Consider the following 25603-nt stretch of genomic DNA (forward strand, 5'->3'; position numbering starts at 1 on the left):
ATGACTTCTTTACTCCAGGTGTTTGGAGCAGAAGAAAAGGATTGCTGATACCTTTGCATATCTTCCTGTCCCCTGACCTCTCCACTTTTGTTCTATAAGTTTCATTAAGTTATTTTTGTAAATTATCTCCTAAGACAAAAACAGAGACTTTATGATAAATACCACCAGAAGTAGTAGTTTTTCCTTTCAAAAATCGGTCTTTGGTTAGAGCCTAAGAGCTATTTTGGGAACCTGGGAATTGATTATAATTTTCAACCCAAAAGTGGTGTATATTTTAGCCACGTGTTCCAGATTACTTGATAAATACCCAGATATACTGAAAACTAGACCAGTGAGTGCAGGTACTCACTTATTAAAAAACAAACCCAAATACAAACAGCCTTCAAAGTACTTCTGACATTGATATTTAATATCATTTAACTTTTGTACATATTAATCTGAGAGTTTTACTTGTAGTACATCATTTTTTAAAAAACTATTTATTAAATTTTCCTTTCCTAGCAATAGCCTCTAAATTTGCAGGTCCACCCCAGACTGTTCCTAAGAGATCTCTTTCAGTCTGTAATGCCTCCTCGAAACAAAGCTCTTTGACTGAAGAAACAGATTTTTTCAAAGCTCTGATTACTTCTGGTGGCCCTTTGGTAAACTGCTGTAGCCATTCTCGTGCCTCTTTGAGACATTCAGTTTCATCTGAAGACTGCAAGATCTCTTCAACCATTCCTATGTGTAAAGCTTTTTTTGAATCCAGTTTAAGGGCCCCACTTAACACTTTGAGAGCCTGTCTACTGCCGATTATTTCAACCAGCCGGGTTGCACCGCCCCAGCTTGGTATTATACCCATCTCCTTGTGGACAAATCTGATCTCACTGTCCGCAGTCATTAACCTGCAAAAGAGAAAAGAAACTTCTGAAACAACATATGCTTTAGTCATAAAGTACTACCTATTCATAATCTGATCTGACATCTCTATTATAGATAGGTATATGTTCTATTAAAAACTGAACGTTCAAAAAATCTAAGTGTAGAATTCAGTTTACCACACAGTACTTAGCACCTCCCTTTGAAAACAAGGTTAACATTTTTGTTGTGCTTGCTTATCTTTTACTTTGCATATAAGAGTCTAGTCTGTATTTTATGTTTTTGTTTACTTCTAAAAGCCCAAAGTATATCTTTCTAAAATGAGTTGTAGCCTAATGAGAAAATCTGGATTAAAGTGAAATGTGAGAGCAGGAAATGTTAGGTGCATACCATGAAAAAAAAAATGCATAGTAAGTTAAGGTCAGTAGTCCTTAGCCGGGGGGGAGTGGCAGTTTTTTTTAACTCAGGATAGATTGGTCCAGTCTTCCAACAGACAGTTATTAAGCACTACCAATGCCAGGTGGTCTAGGTGTGGGACTACAGGAATGACCAAAATAAAATCCCTCTCTCAGTTTACATGCCGGTTAGGACAGAAAGACACTAAACACTATAATGTCAGTGGTGATAAATGCTATAAAGAAAATGGGGCAAGGGACTAGAGAATGAGGATATGTGTGTTGGGGGTGTGCTATTTTAGATGCAGAAGGCTTCTGTGTATTTGAGCAGCTACCCAAGTGAATGATGCAAAAAACTGAAGGAATTCCGGGAAGAGGGAATTACAAGTGCAAAAGCCTTGAAGTAGAACTGCGTAGTATGTCTGGGGAACAGGCTAATGTAGCTGGAATAGAGTCAGCAGAGAGTGATGGGAGATGAAATCAGAGAGGTCGGCTAACAGGTCCTTAGGAGGAGGATTTCATTTTTCAAGTGTGAAGCTTTTCAGGAGGAGTTTGATCAAAGCCCATGTTGCTGTGTTAAGACTTTAGCATTTAATAGCACACCAACTGTTCAACTGTGAACTTTACGTTAAATAATCATCAGAACAACTATATGAGGTGCAGTAACACGCTCATTTCACAGAGGGGGAATCCGAGGCAAAAGAGATTAAATAGCTCACCCAAAGGCCGTGCAGCTATAGCAGGGCCAGAATTTTAAACCCAGGTAAGTTAGCTTCATTATGTGTGCTCTTCACCTTACGGTAAACGTCAGCAGTCAGCTAGACACAGGGATACCATTAAGAAAGTTGATAATGGCTTGGGTTGGACTTGAAAGGATTAATTTCCTATAGCAGGGATTCATTTCCCCAAATCTTGGGACTTTTATGAGTAGGGTGATTAATAAGCAAAGGGGAACAATAAAAGGGAATAAACACAGATTAGTGGGCACAGCAATCACATCTGCCAATTAAATACGTGTATACTATTAACACACTGCATAAAGCTATACTGTTTAGGAAACACAACCTGAATTGTGTTTTGACTGCATGCTTCAAATGAAAAGCATTCACTATGTTAAAACCTCTCATTTAGACCAAAGTTCGTATCTGAATTTTAATTTTTAAGAGATGTTACTGCTTTGAAACTTATTACAAAAATGAAGACATTAAGTTCAGTATTCCAAAGTGTTCAATGCTCAGCTGCAGGTGGTTTGGTTGCTTTAGAACCAAGAACAACAGACTCTCAGTCTTTGACCCTTAAATCAAGAGAAGTATTCCAATAGAGAATTCTCACAAAAGCCTATTTATTAACCCACTGGGAAAGAGAACTTTCTCTTCACAGCTGTGAATTTTTGTAAGGGAAAAATCTGCCTCAATTATGGACAATTGCTTTTAAAAGCAAATAGCCATGAAAATAGTAGTTTTCAATAAATAATTTTTAAATGGTAGGGAAGAAAGAAGTGTTTTAAGAATCTGAATCTAGCCTCAAATTGGAGGAGTATTGCCTTGTTATAATAAACAGGGTCAGAAATTAGGAACGTAACAGAGATTACAGTAAACTCTAATAGATTAGAAACAGGAATATTTATATTGAACACAATCCTTTTCACAGAATAAATTAAATGTGCCACCGTTCCTACTTATATCCTGGAATTGACACTGATGTTGGCTATGCCTACAATACAGAAAAGAATTATGTCAGGAAAAAACTCATTTAAAATAAGCTGAACATGAAAACTGGTTAAAGTCCTAGATGCTGGGATAATGTAGATGAGCTTATGACACAAAAGTCATCTATGTAATAAGCACATTTTATTTGGAATTACTTTCTTCTAAAGAAGAATGTTTAATACCATCTTTATACCGTGTGTTTTTTTCCCCTTTGCCATATTTTATAAGGTGAGGTATGACTTCTTGAATCATATTTTACAACTTTTAAAAAATCCTGAGGTAATCTTTGTAAAAATATCTGTTGTGATCAAACTCTAACATCCAATCTTTATATGTCATATGCCCCGAGTGTCTTGTGTACTCATATACATATTACATCAGCAAATATGACCCCAAAAGTTAATAGTGACAAAAGAACACCAGGTAGTTCAAATGAGAGAAATATGAAACATTCAGATGGTACCCTTTCACAGGACTCTTTGTTAATCTAAAAGCTAAAGTTTAAATATAAAATTTTCAGTAGTGATAGCCAGAATTATGAAGAAAATAACGTATCAATAAGATATATCCAAAAATAGAAACTGCTTCCTGATAAGCCTTACAGGATTACACACTAATTACTGAGAGTTTAGATACAGTTAACTGTGATATAATTTATTGCAAGGTATAATCTATTAATCTATGTAGAAAACAAGATTCTTAATCCTTATATGCAGACTCATTTATAAAATCATATTAAATTCTCTTATTTTAACAAGTAAAAGAATTATAAGTATCTTCTGACTGTTAATTAGTGTAATTATTATTGGCAAGGTTTAAAATTTCCTGTGACACCTTGGGAGAGGGGAGATGAGGAAATTAATCAGATGTGGATACACTTATCATCATAGTACACATGCATCAATGTTACAGGAAAAACTACCCATACCTTGGGGAAGAGGATCACCTTTGACAGGTGATGCAAAGTCAATGTTGATACCTGAGAGGATTGTTCACTGTGCTACTGCTCTTTGGTGAGTTAGCTATAAGTTGCAGGACTTTGAACAAATGTACTCAAAAAAAATAATTTTAAGACAATTACCAAATTTCACTAAAATAGGAAGTTTAGTAAAAGGTATGAAAGAAAAAGTTTTTTTAAACATTTATTATTAGAAGTACTTTTAATGGACTCTGGTAAAGATAGAAACAAATAATTGCATAGGGAAGAGTGCAGCTTTGATGTCCAGTACACAGTCATATACCAGACTGCCTAGCTTGGCCATCAGACTGGTTGCATGTAGCACCTTGTAAAATATAGCAAAGAAAAAAGACACATGGTATAAAGAGGATGAAGAAGAGTAAATTATTTAACATCTCTGGGCCTCAGCATGCTTGTTTATAAAATAGATACAACAGTAGTACTTATGCCATAGAGTTACCACGAGTATTGAATGAGTTAATATATGAAACTCACTTAGAACATATATATATATATATATATATATATATATATATATGCACAATAATTCTTTTAAACAGAATCTTAGAGGAATTGTGTTTATGGAAAAAAATCAGTGTGAAATCTGCCTCAGCCACATCTACAGAGCACAGTATTATTTATACTTCTCTTTGGCATATAAAAGTTCTATGTATTTTGTAGCCTCACACTGCCTGGCATGTATTAAACTCTGTGTGTACTGGCTTCTATTATTACCAAGTTGGCTGCATTAGCAGGTAAGTCACTACAAATAACAGTAGTGTTTCTCCTAGAAAGGCATTATAAAGTTGTTCCCTGGGCTAAAGTCACTCAGTCCCTAAAACTGAATGTAAAAGAGCTACACTCACACTGAAAACCCAGCAAATAATAGTATACCATCCTTCCTCAATATCTCTTAATGGTGACTACAAAATATATACAATTTTAGGTTTCCACATAAAGGTAGAAATAATACTGTGTTCTGTTATTGACATGGCTGAAGAAGATTCCAAATTGATTGAAAAAAAAAAGACCACATATATCTAAGACTAACTTAAGGAATATTGTGCAATATAAGTAAAAGCATAAATATTTAAAAAAATTTTAAAGCAAGCATTCCTGTTACAAAATTAAATAACATGATGTGGTATATTTTAAGTCTGTAGCCATTGGTTAAGTAAACTTTAGGGCCAGAAATTGCTGGTCCTTTTGCATGGCATATTAAGAGCAAACCAAACACAATAAAGCAAACTATGGTGACATAGGGAAGCACATTATATAAAATTATATAATAGCAACAGCCATCTCTGACCACAAACAGTACTTTAAAATCATGCCTTGAACATAAGCACTTACTTGTTTGCACATGAGCCTTCCTGCTGCTCTCTATCTGCCGCCATCACAAGATGATTATGGAAAATGGAAGGAAAGAACCCAAAGATTCTCCCCATATTTCACCTTTCTCATTTCCTACTCTAAGATGATAACCCTCATGAGACTCCATGTATTTTATGCAAAGAGACTGCCTGAGTAAGAGAGTATGTGGCTGAATGAGTGTGTGTGTGTAGTAGTGGTGGTACAGTGAGGGAGAAACAGACAGGAAAACGTTTGGGGAATATCAAGTCTGATTATAACATTCAGTTAGTAATCCTAGCATGCTCAGAGGTGGATTTTCTTGATATCAAAGTAAGAATTTCCAGATAAAACAGTGATTACTACAAAACAGAGCAACATGGGCAATGTGACTGCTTCCTGAGGTGGACATATACTCAGAGTACAGGCACTGACACAGCAAAAATGGAATTTGTTTTTTAATGACTCTGGGATGTGTTGGTTGGGGGGGTGTGTGTGTGTGTGCACATGCGCACATGAGCACATATGTCTATTATGTCTATATATTTTGTGTTTTATTCATTAAGTTAGTATTTTAGAAAAGGGCTCCCCTCCGTGCTCCCTTGGAACAGCATGTCTCCAGCTCCCTTTCTTTGTAATATACTTTGCACTAACGGGTAGCAGCTGGAAATGCTAATACCTTTGGCTGGGGTTATTTATATTCATGAAAACAATGTCAGAAATTGGAGACAAATTAGATGGGCAGGCTCTAAATTGCATAGTTGAGAATTGTATTTCTCTAGAGAGAGAGGAATAAAATGTGTTTTTCATTCAGTGTATAAACAGCTAAAATCTTGATACTCCAAAGAAAAACAAAAACAAAATGTAGACAGTTCACACACACACATCAATGAATGTACGAAAATTTATGCCTCACTAAAAACCTTTAAAAATGCAAATTAAAATTTAATTTTTGATTATCAGAATTAGAAAAGATCTTTTTAAGAGTATAATCATTGTAAGAAAGGATGCTCTCAAACAGACACTCAGATGCTGCTAGTGGTAGTATAAATTGGCAGAATCTTTCCTGGAGGATAACTTGGCACTATATATCAAAAACCTTGAAAATTTTCATATCCTTTGATTAAGTACTGAATTATATAATTAGTACTAGGATTTATTCTAAGCTAATAATCCAAAAGGACAAAGCCTATGTATAAGGTAGTTATCACAGCATTAATCATAATAGAGAAAAATTAGAAAAAAAGGATATTTTAGTACATCCATACTGATAGAATATTTTAAGCTTACTAAATTCATGTTTTCCAAGTACACTTAATGATATGGAAACACTGTCATTATAAACTATATGATATATAATCCTAATTTTTTTTAAATAAAAAGTTATATATATGTCTTTTTATAAAGACATGAAGAAAGCACACCACAATGCTAATGCTAGCTATCTTTTGATGGTAGCAACTTTTTTACTCTATACCTAACTGTATTTTTTTTATTCTTTTTTTAATTGAAGTATAGTCAGTTTACAATGTTGTGTCAATTTCTGGTGTACAGTGTTACGTCTGAGTCACACATATACATACATATATTCCTTTTTATACTCTTTTCCATTATAGGTTACTACAAGATATTGAATATAGTTCTCTGTGCTATACAGTAGAAACTTGTTGTTTATCTATTTTATATACAGTCTAACTGTATATTTTAAAATTTTTGTTAATAAAAACAGATACCTAGACATAATTTATTATTCTTGGATCACCCAATAAGGGATTTAAAAATTTTTTTTAATATGCAGTAAGGTATATTGTACTTCCAAAATACTTAAAATATTTTTAAAATCAGTATTTTCAAAATAATCATTACTCAGTGTGTGGTCTGAGGACTAGCAACCTTGGCATTACCTCAGTCCTCACCCCACATCTATGAAATTAGAACTGTATTTTAATAAAATCCCCAGGTGATTCATATTCACCAGAATGAGCACATAGCCTTTTATAATCAGAAAGCATAATAAACATTTAAAAAATATTACGACCTGTATTATTTGCTATTGATTCTATAACCCAAATTTACTGGCTTAGAAAACATTCTCTCTCTCTGAACGTCAGAAGTCTGGGTACACCCTGGCTCAGCCAGGCCCTCTGCTTAGTCTCCCCAGGCTGAATCAGGGTGGCGGCAGTACTTCCTCTCTGGAGTCCCTGGAATGAATGCACTTCCACTCATTCTGGTTGTCAGCAGACCTGAGTTTCACGCAACTTGAGGACTGAGGTCCCTGTCTGTTTGCTGGCTTTCGGCTAGGGATTGTTTTTCTCTAGAGGCCAACTGCGGTCCTGGCTCGTGGTCCCCTTCTCCATCTTCAAGCCTTCCCATGCTTCTCATCTCTCAGACGTCCCATTCTGCCTCATGTCTTTATTTTTAAAGGTTCATGTGAATTGGGTCCATCTGGATAATCCAGGATAATCTCCCTGTTTTAAAATCCAGAACCTTAATTACACTGGCAATGTCCCGTCTACCAAATGTTAATAACAAGTTCTGGGGAGTAACAGTGTGGGCAGGCATCTTTGGGCGCCACTACTCTGTCTATGTGGTGGAAGCACTTAAGCCTGATTTCCCTTCCATTCTGTTGTGCTGTTAACTTTCCTGCCCTCACACATTCCTACCACAGCACCACCACAACTAGCGCCCACCACCACCATCACCCCTTCTCATCTGTCCCCTTCTGGAAAACTGTTAACTATTCAAGGATTCTTTTTGTTCCATTCCTTTAGTTGTTAGTGTAAAGACTCAGTGGGGAAAACAATCTCCATTAAAAAGAAAAAAAAAAAAAACAAGGATTTGCTGGACCTATAACATGTTACTTTTAGGTGAATGTTAAAAGCGCTGTAACACTCGTTGAGGAATGCAGATTTCCTAAGTGCGGACACCAGACCTGCGCAATTTCAGAAGCCCAAACAAGATTCTTTTTTTCCTCCAATATTAACTTAGTAAAATCAGAATATAAAAGCGTGATTGGTCCCCTGCTGGCACTTTAAAGAACACTGAGGGCTAGAAATCTAATTAAGGTCTGACTGAAGGTGGAAAAACGGGTATGTATCATACATAGTAGAATTAATGTATGCTATTAAGAACTTTTTCTAATTACAAAATATTTCAAAAATACAAAAATAATAACATACTCATGTACTCATCACTCAGATGTTACAGATACGAACTTTTTGCCACATTTATTTCTGAGCTCTGTTCTCATCTCTTTCCCTTCTTTTTCCGACTTCCTTCTCTCTCCACTGGCAACGAATATCCTGAAGTTGGTGAGAGTCATTTCCATGCATGTTTTAACTTTTACCAAATATTCTACTTACTAACCAAATGGTAAACGTCTGCATGAATTCTAGAAAAGAGATCGATAAGTAATAGTATTTCAGTGTTATGCCCAGCATCTCAAAAGACAGTGTACCCTGACCAGCCATCATTGGTCCTAAGTTGGTCAATATTAAATTAGCAGGTTATTTCTACATTGGAAGTGAATGCATCAGACTATCATCGTTTGATGACATGAGCCATTAAAATCATTCAACTAACTTTGTCTACTCTGATTTATCCCTCCCACTGTTGATGGACATTTAGGGTTGTTTCCAGTCTTTAGCTAATATGAATGGTGCTGCTATGAATATTGTAGGACGTATCTTTAGGTGACCATTTGTATGCATTTCTCCTGGATTTATACTGTCTTACTTTTCTACTGTCGCTGTAACAAATTACTGTAACTTTGGTGGCTTGAAACAACACAACTTTATTATCTTATAGATCTATAGGTTAAAAGTCCAACATGAGTCTCACTGGTTTAAAAATCAAGATTTTTGGTAGGGCTGCATTCTTTTCTACAGGTTCCAAGGGAGAGTCCATTTATTTTTGCCTTTTCTAGCTTCTAGAGGCTGTCCACATTTCTAACCGCATTCCTCCATCTTCAAAGCCTGCAGAGGTGGGTTGAGTTCTCACACTGCATTCCTCTTAGGAAATTACTTCCTCTTCTGACCCTAAACTCTTCAGCCTCCCTCCTCCACTTTAACAACACTTGTTATCACTCTAGGCCCACCCACCAGGAGAATCTCTCTACTTTAAATTCAGCAGATAAGCAACCTTCTTTCCAACTGCAACCTAATTGACCTTTGCTATATATCGTAACATAGTCATAGGCTCCAGGGTTAAGCTAAAGACATTTTTGGAAGACCATTATTCTACCCACTACATATACCAAGGAGTGAAATGACTGTGTCACGGGGCATATGGCATTATTCAACTTTAGTAGATACTGGCCTTTTCCAAAATTTTGTACCAGTTTACACTCCCATCAGTAGTTTGTGAGAGTTGCACTTGCTCCACACCCTGCTAACACTCGACCTATTCCATCTCTTTCATCTCAGTTAGTTCTTCTGGTGGGTACAGAGTAGAAAGGAACTGCACTTTAATTTGCATTTCCTCAATAACTAATGAGTACTTTTTAACCTACCTTTTGGCCATTCAGATATCCTCTGTGGAAAGTCACTTCAAGTTGTTTGCCCACTTGTTTTAATTGGGTTGCCTATCTTATAGCTTTGAAGGAGATCTTTATATATTCTAGGTATGTCTTTTGTGGATTCAAAATACTGAGATAACCGTCTCTTACTCTGTGGGTTGCATTTTTATCCTTCTAGTTTTGTTTCTGATAGAGAGAAATGATTAATCTTAACAGTCTAATTTATCAATGTTTTTCTTCATGGTTAGTGATTATTGTGTCCTATTTAAGAAATCTTTGACCACTTCAAGATCACGGAGATATTGTCCTGCTTTCTTTCAAAAAGTTTACTGTTTTACCTTTCACTTTTAGATTTGCAATTCATCTGGAATTGATTTTTACACATACACATGCACTTACTAAAGACACCATCCTTTCCCCACTGCACTACAGTGTCATGTCTGTCTTAAATGACCATACCATTTGGATCTGTTTCTGGATCTCTACTGGCCAGATTTTCTATCTTTGTGCAAAGAGCACACTGTTCTAAATTACTACAGTTTTACAATAGGCTTCCTATATGTAATACAGACCTTCCAATTCTGTTCTTCATAATTACCTTATTTTTTCTTGGTACCCTGCATTTCCATATGAATTTTAGAGACTCAGTTCACACACACACACACACACACACAGAAACTTGCTGGATTGTTACTGCGATTACATGAAATCTGGAGATTATTTTGGAGAAGTGAATTTTTGTAATATTGAGTCTTTTATTCCTCAGATGTGGTATATTTCATTATTAATTTGGGTCTTCCTTAATTTCTTTTAGTAATGTTTTCTAGTTTTCAGTGTAGAAGTCAGATGCTTCTTGTTAGATTTGTTTCTAGTTTTTTCTTTTTTAATGCTACTGTAAATGTTACTGTTTTTAAAATTTTTGTTGTCTGCTGCTGGCATACAGAATGCTACTGATTTTTATTGGCCTCACAGTCAACAAACTTATAAAATTAACTTATTCTAGTAGATTAGTTATATATTCTCTTGGGTATATATTCTTTTGGGTAATATATAGTTATATATTCTTTCTATATACACAATCATATCATCTGTGAATAATAAGGTTTTATTTTTTATAATCCAATCCTTATAACTTCTTTAATCTTGCCTCACTGAACTGTTTGGGATTTCTAGTACAATGATGACCAGAAGTGGTGACAGTACCCACTTTGTTCCTGATGCCAGAGGGAAAGCTTTCAATATTTTTATCATTATGAGATGTCTACTGTAAGATTTTTATAAATGTTCTTTATTAGACTAAGAAAGTTCTTTCCTAGTTTGCTAAGAGTTTTTATCATGAACAGATGTTGAACTTTGTCAAATGCTTTTTCTGCATCTATCAAGATTGTAATATGATTTTTCTCCGTTTTTTTGTTAATGTGGTATATTATACGAATTCATTTTGTAATGTTAAACCAACCTTGCATTTCTGGAATAAGACCCTCTTGGTCATGATGTATTATCCTTTTTATCATTAGATTAAATTTATTAATAGCTTGTTAAGGATCTTTACATTTATGTTCATGAGAGTGATTGGTCTATAGTTTTCTTTCTTATAATGTCATTTTTAGGTTTGGGAATAAATATTATACTCATTAAAAGAGCTGGGAAGTATGACTTCTTTTTCTATTCAATGAAAGGGTGTTACTGTAAGATTGCAGTGAATGTAAGGATGTAATGTAAGATTGGTGTTACTTTTTCTTAAATGTTTGGAAAATTTCACTGATAAATCTACTGTATTTGTAAAAAGTAAAATTTCAGGGGTTGGTCTCAAAATAATGACTCCTGATTAATTCCTAACATCCCCACACAACCTCCCCAAAGTTAAAAAATTAGCAAGGAGCAAAAGAAAGCCAGACATGATCCATACCCACAGGACTATGCAGAGGCAGAGAATACTACATCCTTAAAATGATCTGTAAGTAAAGAAATGAACACCAAATTAAAAAAAAAAGATTTCACTTTTGAAAATGAGTAAGGCTGAAAGTTACAGTTTTAAGTAAGCACCATTTCTGAAGCAGACCCAGGTAAGTAGAAAAGGGGTGGTTTTCTTGGAGAAATACAAGTAAAAAAAAGTAAGAGGGGGGAAAAATAAGGATTCTGTGGAAACAAAAGAGATACAAAAGTCATGCCAACTCCTCTCCCATTTCCACTGTTATCACCATCACCAGTGTCATCCATCCAAAAACTAAACTGTTAGATGATGGCATTCTCAACCAAGGAATCCTAGCCACAAAATACTTAGGAATAGAAAACATCAAGCCAGTTCTATTAAAAAAAAAAAAAACTACTGTAAGAATAAAGCAAAACATGTAAAATTCAAACATTTCATTTGATGAAAAGCGCCTCCCTTCCCAAGCAGAAAAACGTGAAATTAAAGAAAAAAACTGTAATGATCACTCCAAACTGAAAAATATCTTCAAATAGCATAGTTATATGGAAAAAGAAAATTCCTGAATTAGAATTTTTTAAATCAGGGATAGAAATGTACAAAAAAAAAAAAGTGTAGTGGGTGGAGACATAAAATGAGTAAGAGCTGACTGACTCAAGAAATAGAAGAAAAAAGACAAGAACAGGTTTGAATAAAACTTCAGGAAGGGTCACTGAAGACAAAGAGGGAAACAACCAAGAGAGTAAGAACTGGCTAAAAAAAGAAAACAGAGAAATAGACAAAGGACATGTAATATATGTTAATATATGTACAACTAAAACAACTGAAACAACAGTGGCAAGCTGGGCAAACACATAAAAATATACCATTGAGAATAACAAATGTCCCTAATATTTAAAGAATTTATAAAAACTAAGGGAAATAAGCCAAATATCCTATAGAGAAATAACCAAAACATGAATAGATAATTCACAAAAAAGATACAAAAATGGTTCTTAATCATATGAAAATGTGATCAATTTCACTTACTTAAAGAAAAATGCACATTAAAACTATGCTGAAATACTATTTCTCACTTATCAGATTGGCAAAAAAAAAAAAGTTTAAGTTAAGTAGCCTTTTTTGGCAAAGGAAAGTGAAACAGACTAGAGAAAATGGAAGAACGGTCTATTCCCTAGAGAATTTAGCAAAATCTAATAAAACTAAATATCCATTTAACCTGTGATTCAGCAATCTTATTTGTAGAATTTAACCTTAAGAGATAACATTAATACTATCAAAAAAGTCCACACACACACTGTTACTCACTGGAACAGTGTACATATTCAAAACATAAAATTCAATTAACAAGAATGGGAGGAAAGAAAAATTAAAACTGAATACAAAAACTAAGTGAACCAAAATATTTCAAATAAATAACTACACTGAAGACAGAAAAATTACCTTTGACTATTTACCCTTGGTCTGGGAGAAAAAAAACCTGCAAAACTTAAACTCTTTTTAATAGTTTCACTTTTCATAATGATATAGGGGCAATAATTTTAAAATTACCTTAAATGCTTTGTAAGATTAAGTAAATGAATAAATATGCTGGGGTCATGGCTGTTGCAGGAGATACAATAGGAAATGGGAAAAGACAAGAACAAACTTTGTAGGAACAGACTGGGCTTGGAGATATCAATATAAACTCATGACCTCTAATTAATTAATGCATGGTCTAGCTTTGTTTGCTCAGAGTCTAGAAACAAAGATGCCAGAAGCAATGAGAACACCCAGCATCTAGATCTTGGTTTTTAAATATTACCCACCTCCCCTCTGCCTTAAAGGAACTAGTGCTCCCATGAGAAATGCCAGAGACCAGGGCCAAGAAGAGGAAGACATAAGATGAGTCTGGACTATCTTATTATACTCAGAAAGTAAGTAAGTGCTCAAATGAATGAATGGATGAATGAATGGTGGAGCATTTCAAAAAAGACACAGGAGCCAGATTGAAAGGCTTCCCATTGGCCAAATCTGGGACAATTTATGCATCAAAATAATCAAGGACAGTAATGAACCATAAACCACTAAAAAATAAGAATCCATTAGTTCACACTGATGATAAATACACAGGTACATGCACACATACACACAGACACATACACACACAAGAAACAGGTAAAGGAGGGCTTGTCGTCAGAGCAGAATGATAACTGAAATACACACAGGAAGTGGTGAAGTTAGAGAAATAAAAATTTGCGAGCGTCTTAGCAAAGATGGTTTGGGCAATAATAATCAGGAATGCTCAACACAGTGGAGAAAGTTTGGCAAAAAGAAGAGTATTACTTACTAGTTGCAAGAAGGAAAAAAGCAATCACAGTGGAGAAACCAAACACTTTGACAGGGTGATCAAAGTTAGCATCACCAATGACAGGCAGAAAGACATTGTGTGTGTTCAGATGTGATACTCTGACAATACAATATCCCTTTTGTAGGGGTATTATCCAGAGATACATAACCTGAATCAAATCATCAGAAGACACCAAAGCAATGAACAATCTATTGAAAAACAAAAAACAAAACATGGCCTGTTTTCTTTAAAAATGTCAAGTCATGAAAGACAAGGGTTGGCCGAAGAATCCTTCCAGACTAAAAGAGAGAAAAGGGCTCTGACAACTAAGTGCAGTACACAGTCCTGCAGTGGAGGGAAACACTGCTATACTGGGGGTTAGTGCTGAGCTGACACACCTGGAATATGGACAGTATATTAGATAAAAGCACTGCATCAATGTAAAACTTCCTACATTCAACAATTGTGCTGGGACTATGTAAGAGAATATTCTAGTTCTTAAAAAAGAATATACATATTTGTGTGTGTGTGTGTGTGTGTGTGTGTGTGTGTATTTAAAGCAGTAAAAGAGCAAGATGTTTGCAACCTACTCCTAAATTTCTCAGGAAAAATTATTATATGTATTATACATAAAAAACAGACACACACACACACACACACACACGAAGTGAAAAACAAAACCAAAATAGCAAAATGTTAAAAACTAGTGAGTCTAAGTGAGTAGGGAAACTCTTTGTCCATTCCAAGATTGGTTCCAGACCCTCTGCAGATACCAAATTCTTGGATGCTCAATTCCCTTATGTAAAATGGTGCTGTATTTGTATATAACCCACGCACATCCTCCCATATACTTTAAATCATCTCTGGATCACTTGTAATACCTAATACAATATAGATGCTATGTACATAGTTGCCAGCACCTAGCAAATTCAAGTTCTGAATATTTAAATATTTTGAAACTTTCTGGAAAATTTTTTCCCAACTATTTTCCATCCTTGGTTGGTTGAATCCTCAGATGTGGAATCCACAGATACAGAGGGCCTATATTTCCAAACAAAAAATACAATTCCAATTTCTCTCTTATACCAAATTCAGTGGCAAAGAAAATTTAGACATGTAATTAAACTGTTTTTGTGCTTTTGATTGCCAAAAATTGATGCTGAAAAGTCAAGCAGGCTGAGTTTGTCATTTTCTATTTTCATGGGTAGTTTTGAGATATTTTTATCAGTGAACCTTTATAAATTTGGTGTATACAGGAACTTTGACTAATGTTTTCTAAAAGGTATCTAAACAAAAATTTAAAAAGATACAGTTTATGAGGGTAACAGAATAACAAAGTCACCAGTTTTCACTGGCGATCAGAAAGGAATATAAAAGTTAGCAAAAAATCTGGCAACTGTATTCTCTATGCCAAGCCCATATGTTGTAGGTAGAACGGCCGCACAAAGATGTCCATGCCCTAATTCCTGGAGCTGTGCGTATGTTACTTCACACAGCAAAAGGGACTGTACAGATGTAATTAAGGTTACATATAGCAAAATAGGGGGATTACCCTGGATTATCTGAGTGGGCCCACATGAGCTCTTAAAAGCAGGAAACTTTCTCCAGCTAGAGTCAGAGCTGCAGCAGAAGGGTAAATGAGAAAGGTTCAATATGTGAAAGGAACTTAACTGACCACTGCTGAAGGAGGCCCACATGGAAAACAGGAGCAGGAATGCAGGCATCCTCTAGGGGCAAAACTGGCCTCTGGCGGATAGTCAGCAAGAAAAATAGGGACCTCAGTCCTACTTGTGCAAGGGGCTCAATTCTGCCAGCTGTAACCTGGATGAGCCTGGAAGCAGATGCTCCCTCAGAGTCCTCAGAACCCAATCCAGCCAACATGCAGATGTGCCCTTATATGACCAAGTCTGCAGAAACCAGCTGGGCCCCATCAGACTTCAGTACCTACCTATCTGTGAGATAATTAAACTGATACTGTTTTAAGTCACCAAATTTGTGGTAATCTGTTATGGCTGCAGCAAGAAACTAATACTCAAATAAATATTTTCTTAATTTATATTTCATTCTAGATATTTTTAATTAATCAAGACAAATTTTAAAAATTAGAGGCAAATTATTTTATCACAGTTCTAGCTTTTTATTTCCTCATCCATTTTGTCACTAAAGGGAAACATAATGTTGGAGTGACTAGATTCTGAGCACTATGGAATGTCACTTTTCAATTCATAGGTTAATGTTTCGTTTTAGAAAATGTTTTTAAAAAGCCATTTTCTATAAGAATGTTTCACATGAAGTTTATGACTCAGTTGAAAGCAGTTTAGTATGAAGGTCTGTATATGCCAAGTAGTCCTGAGTGTTTCTAACATATTCATTCATTACATGTATAATCAGCTGGTGCTTAAAGGGTTTGGGAACAGGGAGAGGGGCAATGCCAGAATGTTGTATGAATTCACTTCTTTGGAATATTTGTGTTAAGAATATCTCTCATCTTCTGAAATAGTTTCCAGTAATAAAAGAACAGCAGGAATGAAAGTGTCGGTTGAGTGGATTCCAGGCATTCTCTAAGTTAGAAAGTCAAACAAGCTAAAAAGAACCAAAATATATGCCTAAGGAAAGAACTTACCTTTTTAGCAGAATGCTATGAAATCTTTTGGTGTTTTTTTTTTTGGAACAAGCAGATCTTTTTAGAATATAGCTAAAGCAGTTTGTCACAGAAGACAACTGACACGGTGTTGATAAAGTTGGGAGGGGGTGGAATCAGCTAGAGAACTTGTATTAATTTATTGCTTCCTTGCAGCTGTGACTAGGAATATAGTTTGGTATATAATCTTCTCTGTTAGCCTTTAAGTTTTAAGAACTTTTGCATTTAGTGTGTCAATTTAAAAGGGCCAAACAAGTCTAGGACTGCGCTTTTCACACTTTTGTTATGAAGGATCAGTTTCTATTTTTTTAGTTTCATGTCAGTGGACCAATAATTTTATAAGATGTAATAAAACTATATTACAAGAATAATTAAACAAAAACCAAGACATAAAAGTTTCTTGAATGGCAGTTCCTAGTATAAATGGGTGCTAAATACATGTTTAATGAATCTACTGAGCTCAATTTAATATGAGTGTCCTGTATATGCCAAATAGTTGGCCCACAAATGAATATGTCTTCATTGGAAAAATGAATGTATCTGGTATGTTACTGAATATGCCTGATGAGGGCAGTACCCTCAGACACCTCCTGACCAAAAAAAATAAATATTTCATGAGGTTCTAGGACACATGATACTTCCTTCATTTAGAGAACACAGCAAGGTAAATTAGCAGTGGCAAAGGAGTAAACAATCTCTGATTATTTTTCCCTGTGATTTTGCCTTTTGCCTTAAACCCTAACTACACCCAAACATAGATCAGGAATAAATATAAAGGTTGATGCAAAAGTCTAATAAATACTTAAAGATGAACACCAGACTCTATATTAGAGGGTACACTTTCTCCAAAGTACACCTGTAAAGTTTTAATTTGAACTTACTTTTATGTAGATGATTTTTAAGTGTAGTAATGTACTTTCACACATGGCTTAGAATTCTTTAAATATATTAAATTATGTATTTAACTATATACTTTATTATACTTTATATATTATATGTTATATAATTATACATTTATATTACATATTCTATAAGTATCTGTATTTCAGGGTGAAGTGACAAAAGTATTTAATCCTTTTTCACACAGAGCATTTTATATTTAGCCCCACATTGTCTCACAGAACGAAATGTAGCATCCTGATGCACTCTACGTTGATGACAGCAGAGGGCACTGTCATGAAATGGCCATTTTCATCATGTACAAGAATCCTTTCCAATTAGGAAGTATTAGTTTTCAAAGAAGCTGAAATCTTTGTAAATTGTCTTACATACCAAAACTATTTTAAAGTCTCTATTTATGTGAATACAAAGTGATATATTTCAACTTATAAATTGAAAACCGAGTCATAGATTTAAAAAAGAAGACAAATTAATATAAAATGTTACTACTCTGCACGAATTAGCTTACTGAATCTTTCCTCATAGTATTTCTATTAGTATATGTTGCCATTTATATAACGTTAGAAAAGAAAAAATAGACTCTATTGGTTACAGAATAGTTAGCATACAAACTATAAAAGAAAGTAAGAAAGTAACTATCATGAAACTCAAGGTAATAGTTTCCTGTAGATAGAAATGAGGGGGCTAAGACAGGAGGGGCATGTGGGGGTGGGGGGGTTGGAGTGCTGGTAATGTTCCAATTCTTGACCTACAACATGGTTACATAGGTTCCCACTTCGTAGCAAGTCATTAAAGTCTACATTTATGTTTTATACACACAAAACCAAAACAAAAAAGACCTTACCAAAATTGCATCATTCCTATAAAGTACTGCAATTTAATACTGAAAAGAATTCTAGAAATTGAAGGTTTGTTGGTCCCAAATAACTTTCTCTAAGTTTATTCCCTAATCAGCCCAAAATCACAAAGTTACTACAAATCACAGTAAAGATAGCAAATGGATCTCAGAAAACTTTTTATTAATAAGGAGACAACTACAGCAGACTTTTTCTCCATTCTTTTTTCCTTTAGATTTTTTTGGGGGGGTGGGGGAAGGGTTCTTTTCTTTGTATAATTCTTTTAAATCTTAAAGTTTCATATATTTCCTTGGTTTCCTTCTCCAGGGACTTTGCTAATACGGATTTGATTAATTCAGAATCATTTTGTTTTGTTAACTGCTTGAAATGCACAGTAACAAAGTAATGATGGAGTTATATTAGACTGACTAAAATTATCTACTCTAATGATTGGCAAAAAGGAAATATCTGCTAATTGATTATCCTGTGTAAGAATATATACACTATTTATATTCAGGCAAAAAAATAAATTTGAGCATGTGTTAGTTACGTTTATGCCAAGAGTAATACAATTTTTAATCCTACCTGAAATCACATGCTGTAGTAATTTCTGCTCCTCCGCCCAATGCCCGACCTTGAACAAGTGCAACACTTATTAAAGGAAGTCTGTATATTGGAGGAAAAAGGAAAAATGGATGTTACTATTTTAAATTTCAATATTAATTTATAAATGTTATTAAAAATTTTAAGATGCAGTAGAAACAAAATTACTGAACTACATTTATAATAACAAACACACCTCAAAGGACAGTAGAACCGCATGCTTGTATATCATAAGCAGCAAATCCAGTGTAATACTGAAGATACAACAATTCATACTACAGTGGTGCCTGCCAATGTAACTGACTGGCTACAATCTCATTATAAAACTTCAACAGATGAGGAGCTGTTTCTTATGGATGAACAAAGAAAATGGTTTCTTGAAATGGAATTTACTCCTGGTAACGATGCTGTGAATATTGTTAAAATAACAACAAAGGATTTAAAATATTCCATAAAGCTTATTCGATAAATCAGGCAAGGTGTGAGAGGATTGACTCCAATTTTGAATGACCTTCTACCGTGGGTAAAATGCTACTGCAGACAAATTGTTCGTGAAAGAAAGAGTCAGTCAATGCAGCAAACTTCATAGTCTTATTTTAAGAAATAGCCACAGCCACCCCAATGTTCAGCAACGACCACCCTGATCAGTCAGCAGCCTTCAACTTTGAGGTAAGATTCTCCACCAGCAAAAGATTACAATTTGCTGACGGCTCTGATGATGGTTAGCATTTTTAAGCAACAAAGTAGTATTTTACTAAGGTATATACATTGCTTTTTTTAGATATAATGTTATTGCATACTTAATAGACTACAGTATAGTGTAAACATAACTTTTATATGCACCGGGAAGCCAAAAAATTTGTGTGACTTGCTCTATTTTGATACTGCTTTATGGGGGCAATCTGGAATCCAACCCACAATATCTGCCCTGTATACAGCTCCTGGAACCTCTCTGCAACTGCAAATCAGAATAATTCAATGTAATATTGTCTTAGTCCATTTTACTGATATCAGGTTATAAATGGGAAAATTGAGGCTGTATCCAAAGGGAAGAAATGTGATATAGAAGACTGAGCTCCAAAACTGTGTTATTATGAAGGTTCCTATCAAAATTTGTTCATTACTCAACTGAAGTGATCCAGAGACTGATCCTGTATAAATCTGGTTCTGTAGTCATGGTTCTGAAGTAAAAACATACCTTCACCTTTCGTGTTTGTAAAGACCCACTTTGCAGAGGAGGTGTGTGAATATTAAAAGATAAATCTGAAATGTTTCGAAGTATAGAATTTTTTGTAGGTTCTCACCAAAATGAAAAGGTGCAGGTCTAAAGTAATTAAAAATTTCTTAACACACACTGCTTCCAAATAAAAGGGATTTTTTAAATCAAAAACTTAAGATTTATTTAGGAAAAAGTCAAATGTAATAGGGAGAGGTAGGTGAACAGGAGCTAAGACAATGAAAAAGTATTTTAGAAGAGTAATGTTGATTCCATTTTTCTTTCTAGACTCTTACATACAGAGAATACCAAAAAAAAAAAAAAAAGAAAGAAAAGAAAAAAAACAGTGATGTATAATTAACAAGTATATTAAATAAATATGAATTTCCTTATTTTTCACAACGTTTAAATTGTTTACATTCAGAATATGGAAGTAGAAAGCTAATCGGCCCTGTAACCTCAAATGCATCATGACAGGCCAAGAAGAATATCTTCCTTTTTTCCCTCATCTAGGTGCAAAGTGAATTCATCTTCCTCGGAAATCTGTAAAAGGCTTTCCAATTGGTAATTCTTTTTCTCTCTCCTTGAGATAGAGACCACTTCACTACATATTCCACTAAATTTGAATGTAGGTCATCTTTAGATGTCATCTCTTGACCAGTGTCTATTCTGCTCTAATATCAGTATTTAATTTTCCCATGTCTATAAATATAGCTGGTAATATAAAGCTCTTTAGAGGAAAGTGCTATGTCTTAAATTCTTTTTATCTCTCATGTCTCTTATTTTCTAAATACTTGTGTGTACTTCACTAACATTTAATTAAATGACTTTTCTTGATGGCACAAATAGATATTTTACCACTAGAATAAATATAATTAGAAAATCAGTGACTATTTTTTAACTATTGCAAAACACAGAATAATAAACAGCTATTTCTGGATTTTTAGAAATTGTTTTTATTTTTATTTGTGTGTGTGTTTTTCTTTCTTCTTTTTTTTAACTTTTTTATTGAAGTATAGCTGACTTACAACGTTGTATAAGTTTCAGATATACAGTGAAGTGATTCAGTTATACATATATATACATTATTTTTCAGGTTCTTTTCCATTATAGGTTATTACAAGATGTTGAGTATAGTTTCCTGTGCTATACGGTAGGTCCTTGTTGGTTAGAAATTGTATTTAAAAAAAGAAAAGATACATTACCTCACAAATCTTGTTAAGGTGTTTTGCATGAACATGCATAAGGCCATTCCATCCTTTAAATAAGAATAAACACAAAGGTATAACACAAACGTATTATAGAAGAAAATTTTTAAAAACATTTTCACACTTTCAGTATTTAGAAAGTAATAAAAACAAAAATATACCAAACTTTTTAAAATGAGATTTTCATTTAAAACTCTTTGATGCTATCTAACATGCAAATGATGCAGTGTTCGACTGTGTTGATCTTCTGGGGTTCCTTGGTCTCAGCCTTGCATGCTACTGTGAAGACTTAGCAAAGACTTAGCTGTGATGGTCAGATCACACACTCCAGAAAAGTGTGGAGATCTACTCAGGGAAATTAGGGGGGAAGAGGCACAAGACATACCCACCTATTATCCCAAACTCTGATCCCTTAAGAATATAAATACGTAAAAAACAAATTTTCTTAACTGTAGTGTAACTTCACTGCCTTTTCTTTTTTTCCTCATATACTTTCTTCAACCTGGTATAATCTGGTCTTCAGCCTTCTCTCAAAAGACTCTCCTCAAAGGTTTCTAATAATCTCCTATTTGTTAAATTAGGCTTTAAATTAAATAAAGACTTTTCCTTATCATCATCTTCCTCGGTCTCTCCAGAGACCAAACATATATATCTTGCCTTGACCAGTTTCTTCACTTTGATATTCTGAGTTTCTAGCCACATTTTCCACTCCTGATCCTCTTCCTATGTCTTTGATTGCTCTTTTCTAGTTTTCCTCTTTGTCTCTCCTTATTCGGCTAACTGCTGTATTACCAAAAATCCAATCCATGATTCTCTTTCTCTCCTTTACCTACAATCTCCTCCTTGGAAGTCTCAGCCATTCCCATTGCTTCAACTGTTGTTTTCATGTAGAATCCCCAAACCTGCTAGAAATTTCACATTCTGCCAATACTTAAAGTTCAGCATGGCAAAACCAATTGAGAGAGTGAAAAAGCTGTTTTAATCCTAATGTTACCTCTTAATAAGAACATAAACTTGAGCAAGTCACAACTATAAACTTCAGTTTCCTCATCCACAAGGAAGGAGTGAAGAATAAAAAATACCTGTTATATCTGACTTAAAGCATAGCTGAGAAGATGAAAATGTACCTAAACATTCTGTAAAAGACCACAGAGAGAGTTTTGAGTTGGCAGGAAAAAGTTTTGTGGTCAAACAAGGCTCAGAATTTTGGTATTATCTCTGACTCTTCCATTTCACAGTTTTCCCACACTCAGTTGGTTACCCAGCACATCCCCTCAGTTCTTCCTTTGAATATTTCCAGTGTAAATCCCTTTTCTATTCTCACTGTCTCTACACCAGTTCAGACTTGTGTTACCCATCCTTAGATTATTACAACAGCCTTGATTCCGAACAGGTCTCTCTGCATTTACTTTCTTATTCCTTTGTAATGTATCTTGAATCCAGCCATCGGATAAACCTTCCTAAAGGATGATAACTTCGTATCACCAATAGGAGAAAGTCTAAATTCCTTGGGAAAGACTGATCCCAAACCATTTTACCAACTGTATTGACCCCCCCATCCAAGAACCCTAACTTCTGCCACATCAAACTGTGTGCCATTCCTTTCACGCGCACACTTACTGTTGTTCCTGTGTCTCTGCTCGTATCATTCCCACTATTTGGAACAGCCTGTCCTTTTCTCTACCTGTTTCAAGGAATGCTCAGATGAAATATGTTTTATCAAGATTTACTAAATCCCACACTAACAGCTTTCTCCTTTGCGTTTCTGCAGTATTTTTATGTTTGTAATTTAACTACAGAATTTATAGATTGTCTTGTATGCATTGTGTTTGGATTTATTATCAGACACATCACCTACACAAGATAAGGTAAGGGCACCGAATCAGTAGAATGTGGTCCCAGCTCCCAGTCCTCAAAAATCTTATGAGGCATAGAGAAATGCAACATGCGTCAAGGCATAGGATGATAAGTAACTTAAGAAACGCCTTAACAAGCCGATAACAGTAGCAAGCAAGAAATTCATTTCAACTGGGTTGCAGTAGTTGAAAAGGCTTTACAGAGGAGAAAGGCAGAAGGCATTTGCTAGGCCTAGACAATAAGGTCTTTGAGGCTGACAAAATGCCTTCTTTACCCTCAAAAGCTAGTATAATGTTTTGCATACAGTACGTGCTTGTTGAAGTTAACTGAATCAGATGAATTTTAGATGGAGAATTATGTTGAATAATAAAACAAAGGCAGTTAAAGTTGTAAAGACCAAAATAATACAAATTTCCTAATTGAAAGCCTTTATCAGGAAGGTCAGTCTATACTATAAACTGATGAGAAAATTAATACAAGAACAAAAAGTGAGGTTTAAAACTAGACCGATTTATATTATTTTAAAAACTTTTCTTGTAAAGTCTGTTAAATTATCTCAGTAAATCATTTCAATAGGCCTATTTTCTATTACTAGATTTTAGAGTACTTAAAATACTGATGGAAATATCTAGAATTGGCAAAAATGAAAGTGAAGCGTGTATTAAGCTATATACTATTATAATTTGCAGTCAAAAGATAAAAAGCCACATTAAAATGTATGAAAGCAGTATGGAATGATGATTAACAACACAGACTCAAGCTAAACTGCCTAGGTTTGACTCTGGGTTCTACCACCTACTAGCTGGTTTGAATTTGTGCAAGATACTTAACCTCTCCATGCCTCAGTCCCCTTACCTGTAAAATGGTGCTAGTAACAGTACCTGTATCTCATTAGGGGAGTTAGTAATAAATAAGTTATAGCACGGAAGAGGTTAGAACAGTGCCTGACGTATAGTAATAGAACAATGTTATCTATCATTGCTATCACTAATATCAGTAATTGCACTGGCAATCAGATAATAAGTATGTTTTGGCTTTAAATGTATCATAAAGCAGAGATTACTTTGTACCAACCAACATGATCTAGGAAGAAGAAAGATTTAATTTATTAAATTTGTTTTCCAAAGCCACTTAGCCAACAATGGTTAACTGCTCAGGTCTCTTCCTGGGCTACAGGGTGAAAATGAGTCAGTGACAGAGAAACCTTGACTTGTGATAGAATGACCTGAGGGAAGGGAACCAGTGAAAAGCTAGACCTGCTCTGATGAATGAAAACTGGGAGCTGGGAAGTCCTTTAAAAGGATTTGCGAGTCGCTGCAGATGGGGATACTTCCACCCTATCTGGTGCTACCCTGACACCCATGCTGCCTCCTCCAGCTCCCCCAGTGCAGCAGAGATGAGATGCCCAGTGCCCAGCCCCAGCACCAAAGGGAGCTATCAATATCATATTTACTCTAAGCCACATTTATCCTGAGTGGGAAAACGCCCAGCCTGTGACAGTATCTTATCCTAGAATCACAAATGGGCCTCTTTTTTTTTTTTTTAGCTAAGTGCTTGTTGTATAGATTTATTAATTTCCCCAAAATACATAGAAAGGTTTAGAGAAAATTATAATCACTTGTCTATAAATTCATACGGTTAAAATGGAACTATACAATAGTAGTAGCAAAGGCAAAGAAGTTACACAAGAACTTTGAGGTTACCGTGGAAATTCAGGCGACAGACAAACAGGGGGCAAGAGATTCACAGAAAAGTTACAGGGGAGGCCATGGGACAAAGGAGGAGGTTATCTTCAAGCTAGATTAAGAGTATAAGGGTTTCTAAAATGCCAGACTTTTCCTTGAGGCATTAAACGCATTCAACACAGAGCAGGCAGGTTTTTATTTCCCCGTATCTTGAAGCTTATAAGCGGATTTTTATCATTTCTGCCCTCTGAGAAAAGACTTCTTGTCTACAGAACATCTGCAGCATCCAGCCTGAATCTTACAAATCTTACCAAAAAAAAAAAAAAAACAACTAGATTTTTTTCCCCTATTTTATTCTTTCTTCTGTCCTATAACTTCTCAGGGCTAATGCTTGTGTTATGCTAATTCATCTTCTCAACCAAAGATTAACTGCCTAATAGGAACAGTTGGAGCTCTTTTCTTGCTCATTAAACAAAGGACACCAAAATCAAACCAACCTCTTACAAGACCAGACGCAGAAAGAAAAAAAAAAGTGGAACGATGGATAACCAAATACGATGTTGATGTTTGTTGATACTACGAGTACCTGAAGTTTACCGTATTAGTCTCTCT

The 25603-nt window shown here is 34.9% G+C and overlaps 1 protein-coding gene across 4 annotated transcripts in view; it reads right to left on the minus strand.

Moving 5' to 3' along the window:
* Positions 1-388: 388 nt before the first annotated feature.
* The window catches only part of ECHDC1 (ethylmalonyl-CoA decarboxylase 1), a 53457-nt gene continuing 28242 nt past the window's right edge, over positions 389-25603 (minus strand). For all 4 annotated transcript variants that reach the window (XM_015235774.3, XM_072965842.1, XM_006200032.4 and 1 more), the window contains exons 4-6: positions 21447-21499; positions 19008-19088; positions 389-884 (exon numbers count right to left, since the gene is read on the minus strand). In XM_015235774.3, the coding sequence (XP_015091260.1) occupies positions 476-884; positions 19008-19088; positions 21447-21499 (543 nt within the window). In that variant the 3' untranslated portion in view covers positions 389-475. The remainder of the gene's footprint in view (positions 885-19007; positions 19089-21446; positions 21500-25603) is intronic.

This window comes from Vicugna pacos, chromosome 8, assembly GCF_048564905.1.
Source record: "Vicugna pacos chromosome 8, VicPac4, whole genome shotgun sequence".
Classification (NCBI taxonomy): domain Eukaryota; kingdom Metazoa; phylum Chordata; class Mammalia; order Artiodactyla; family Camelidae; genus Vicugna; species Vicugna pacos.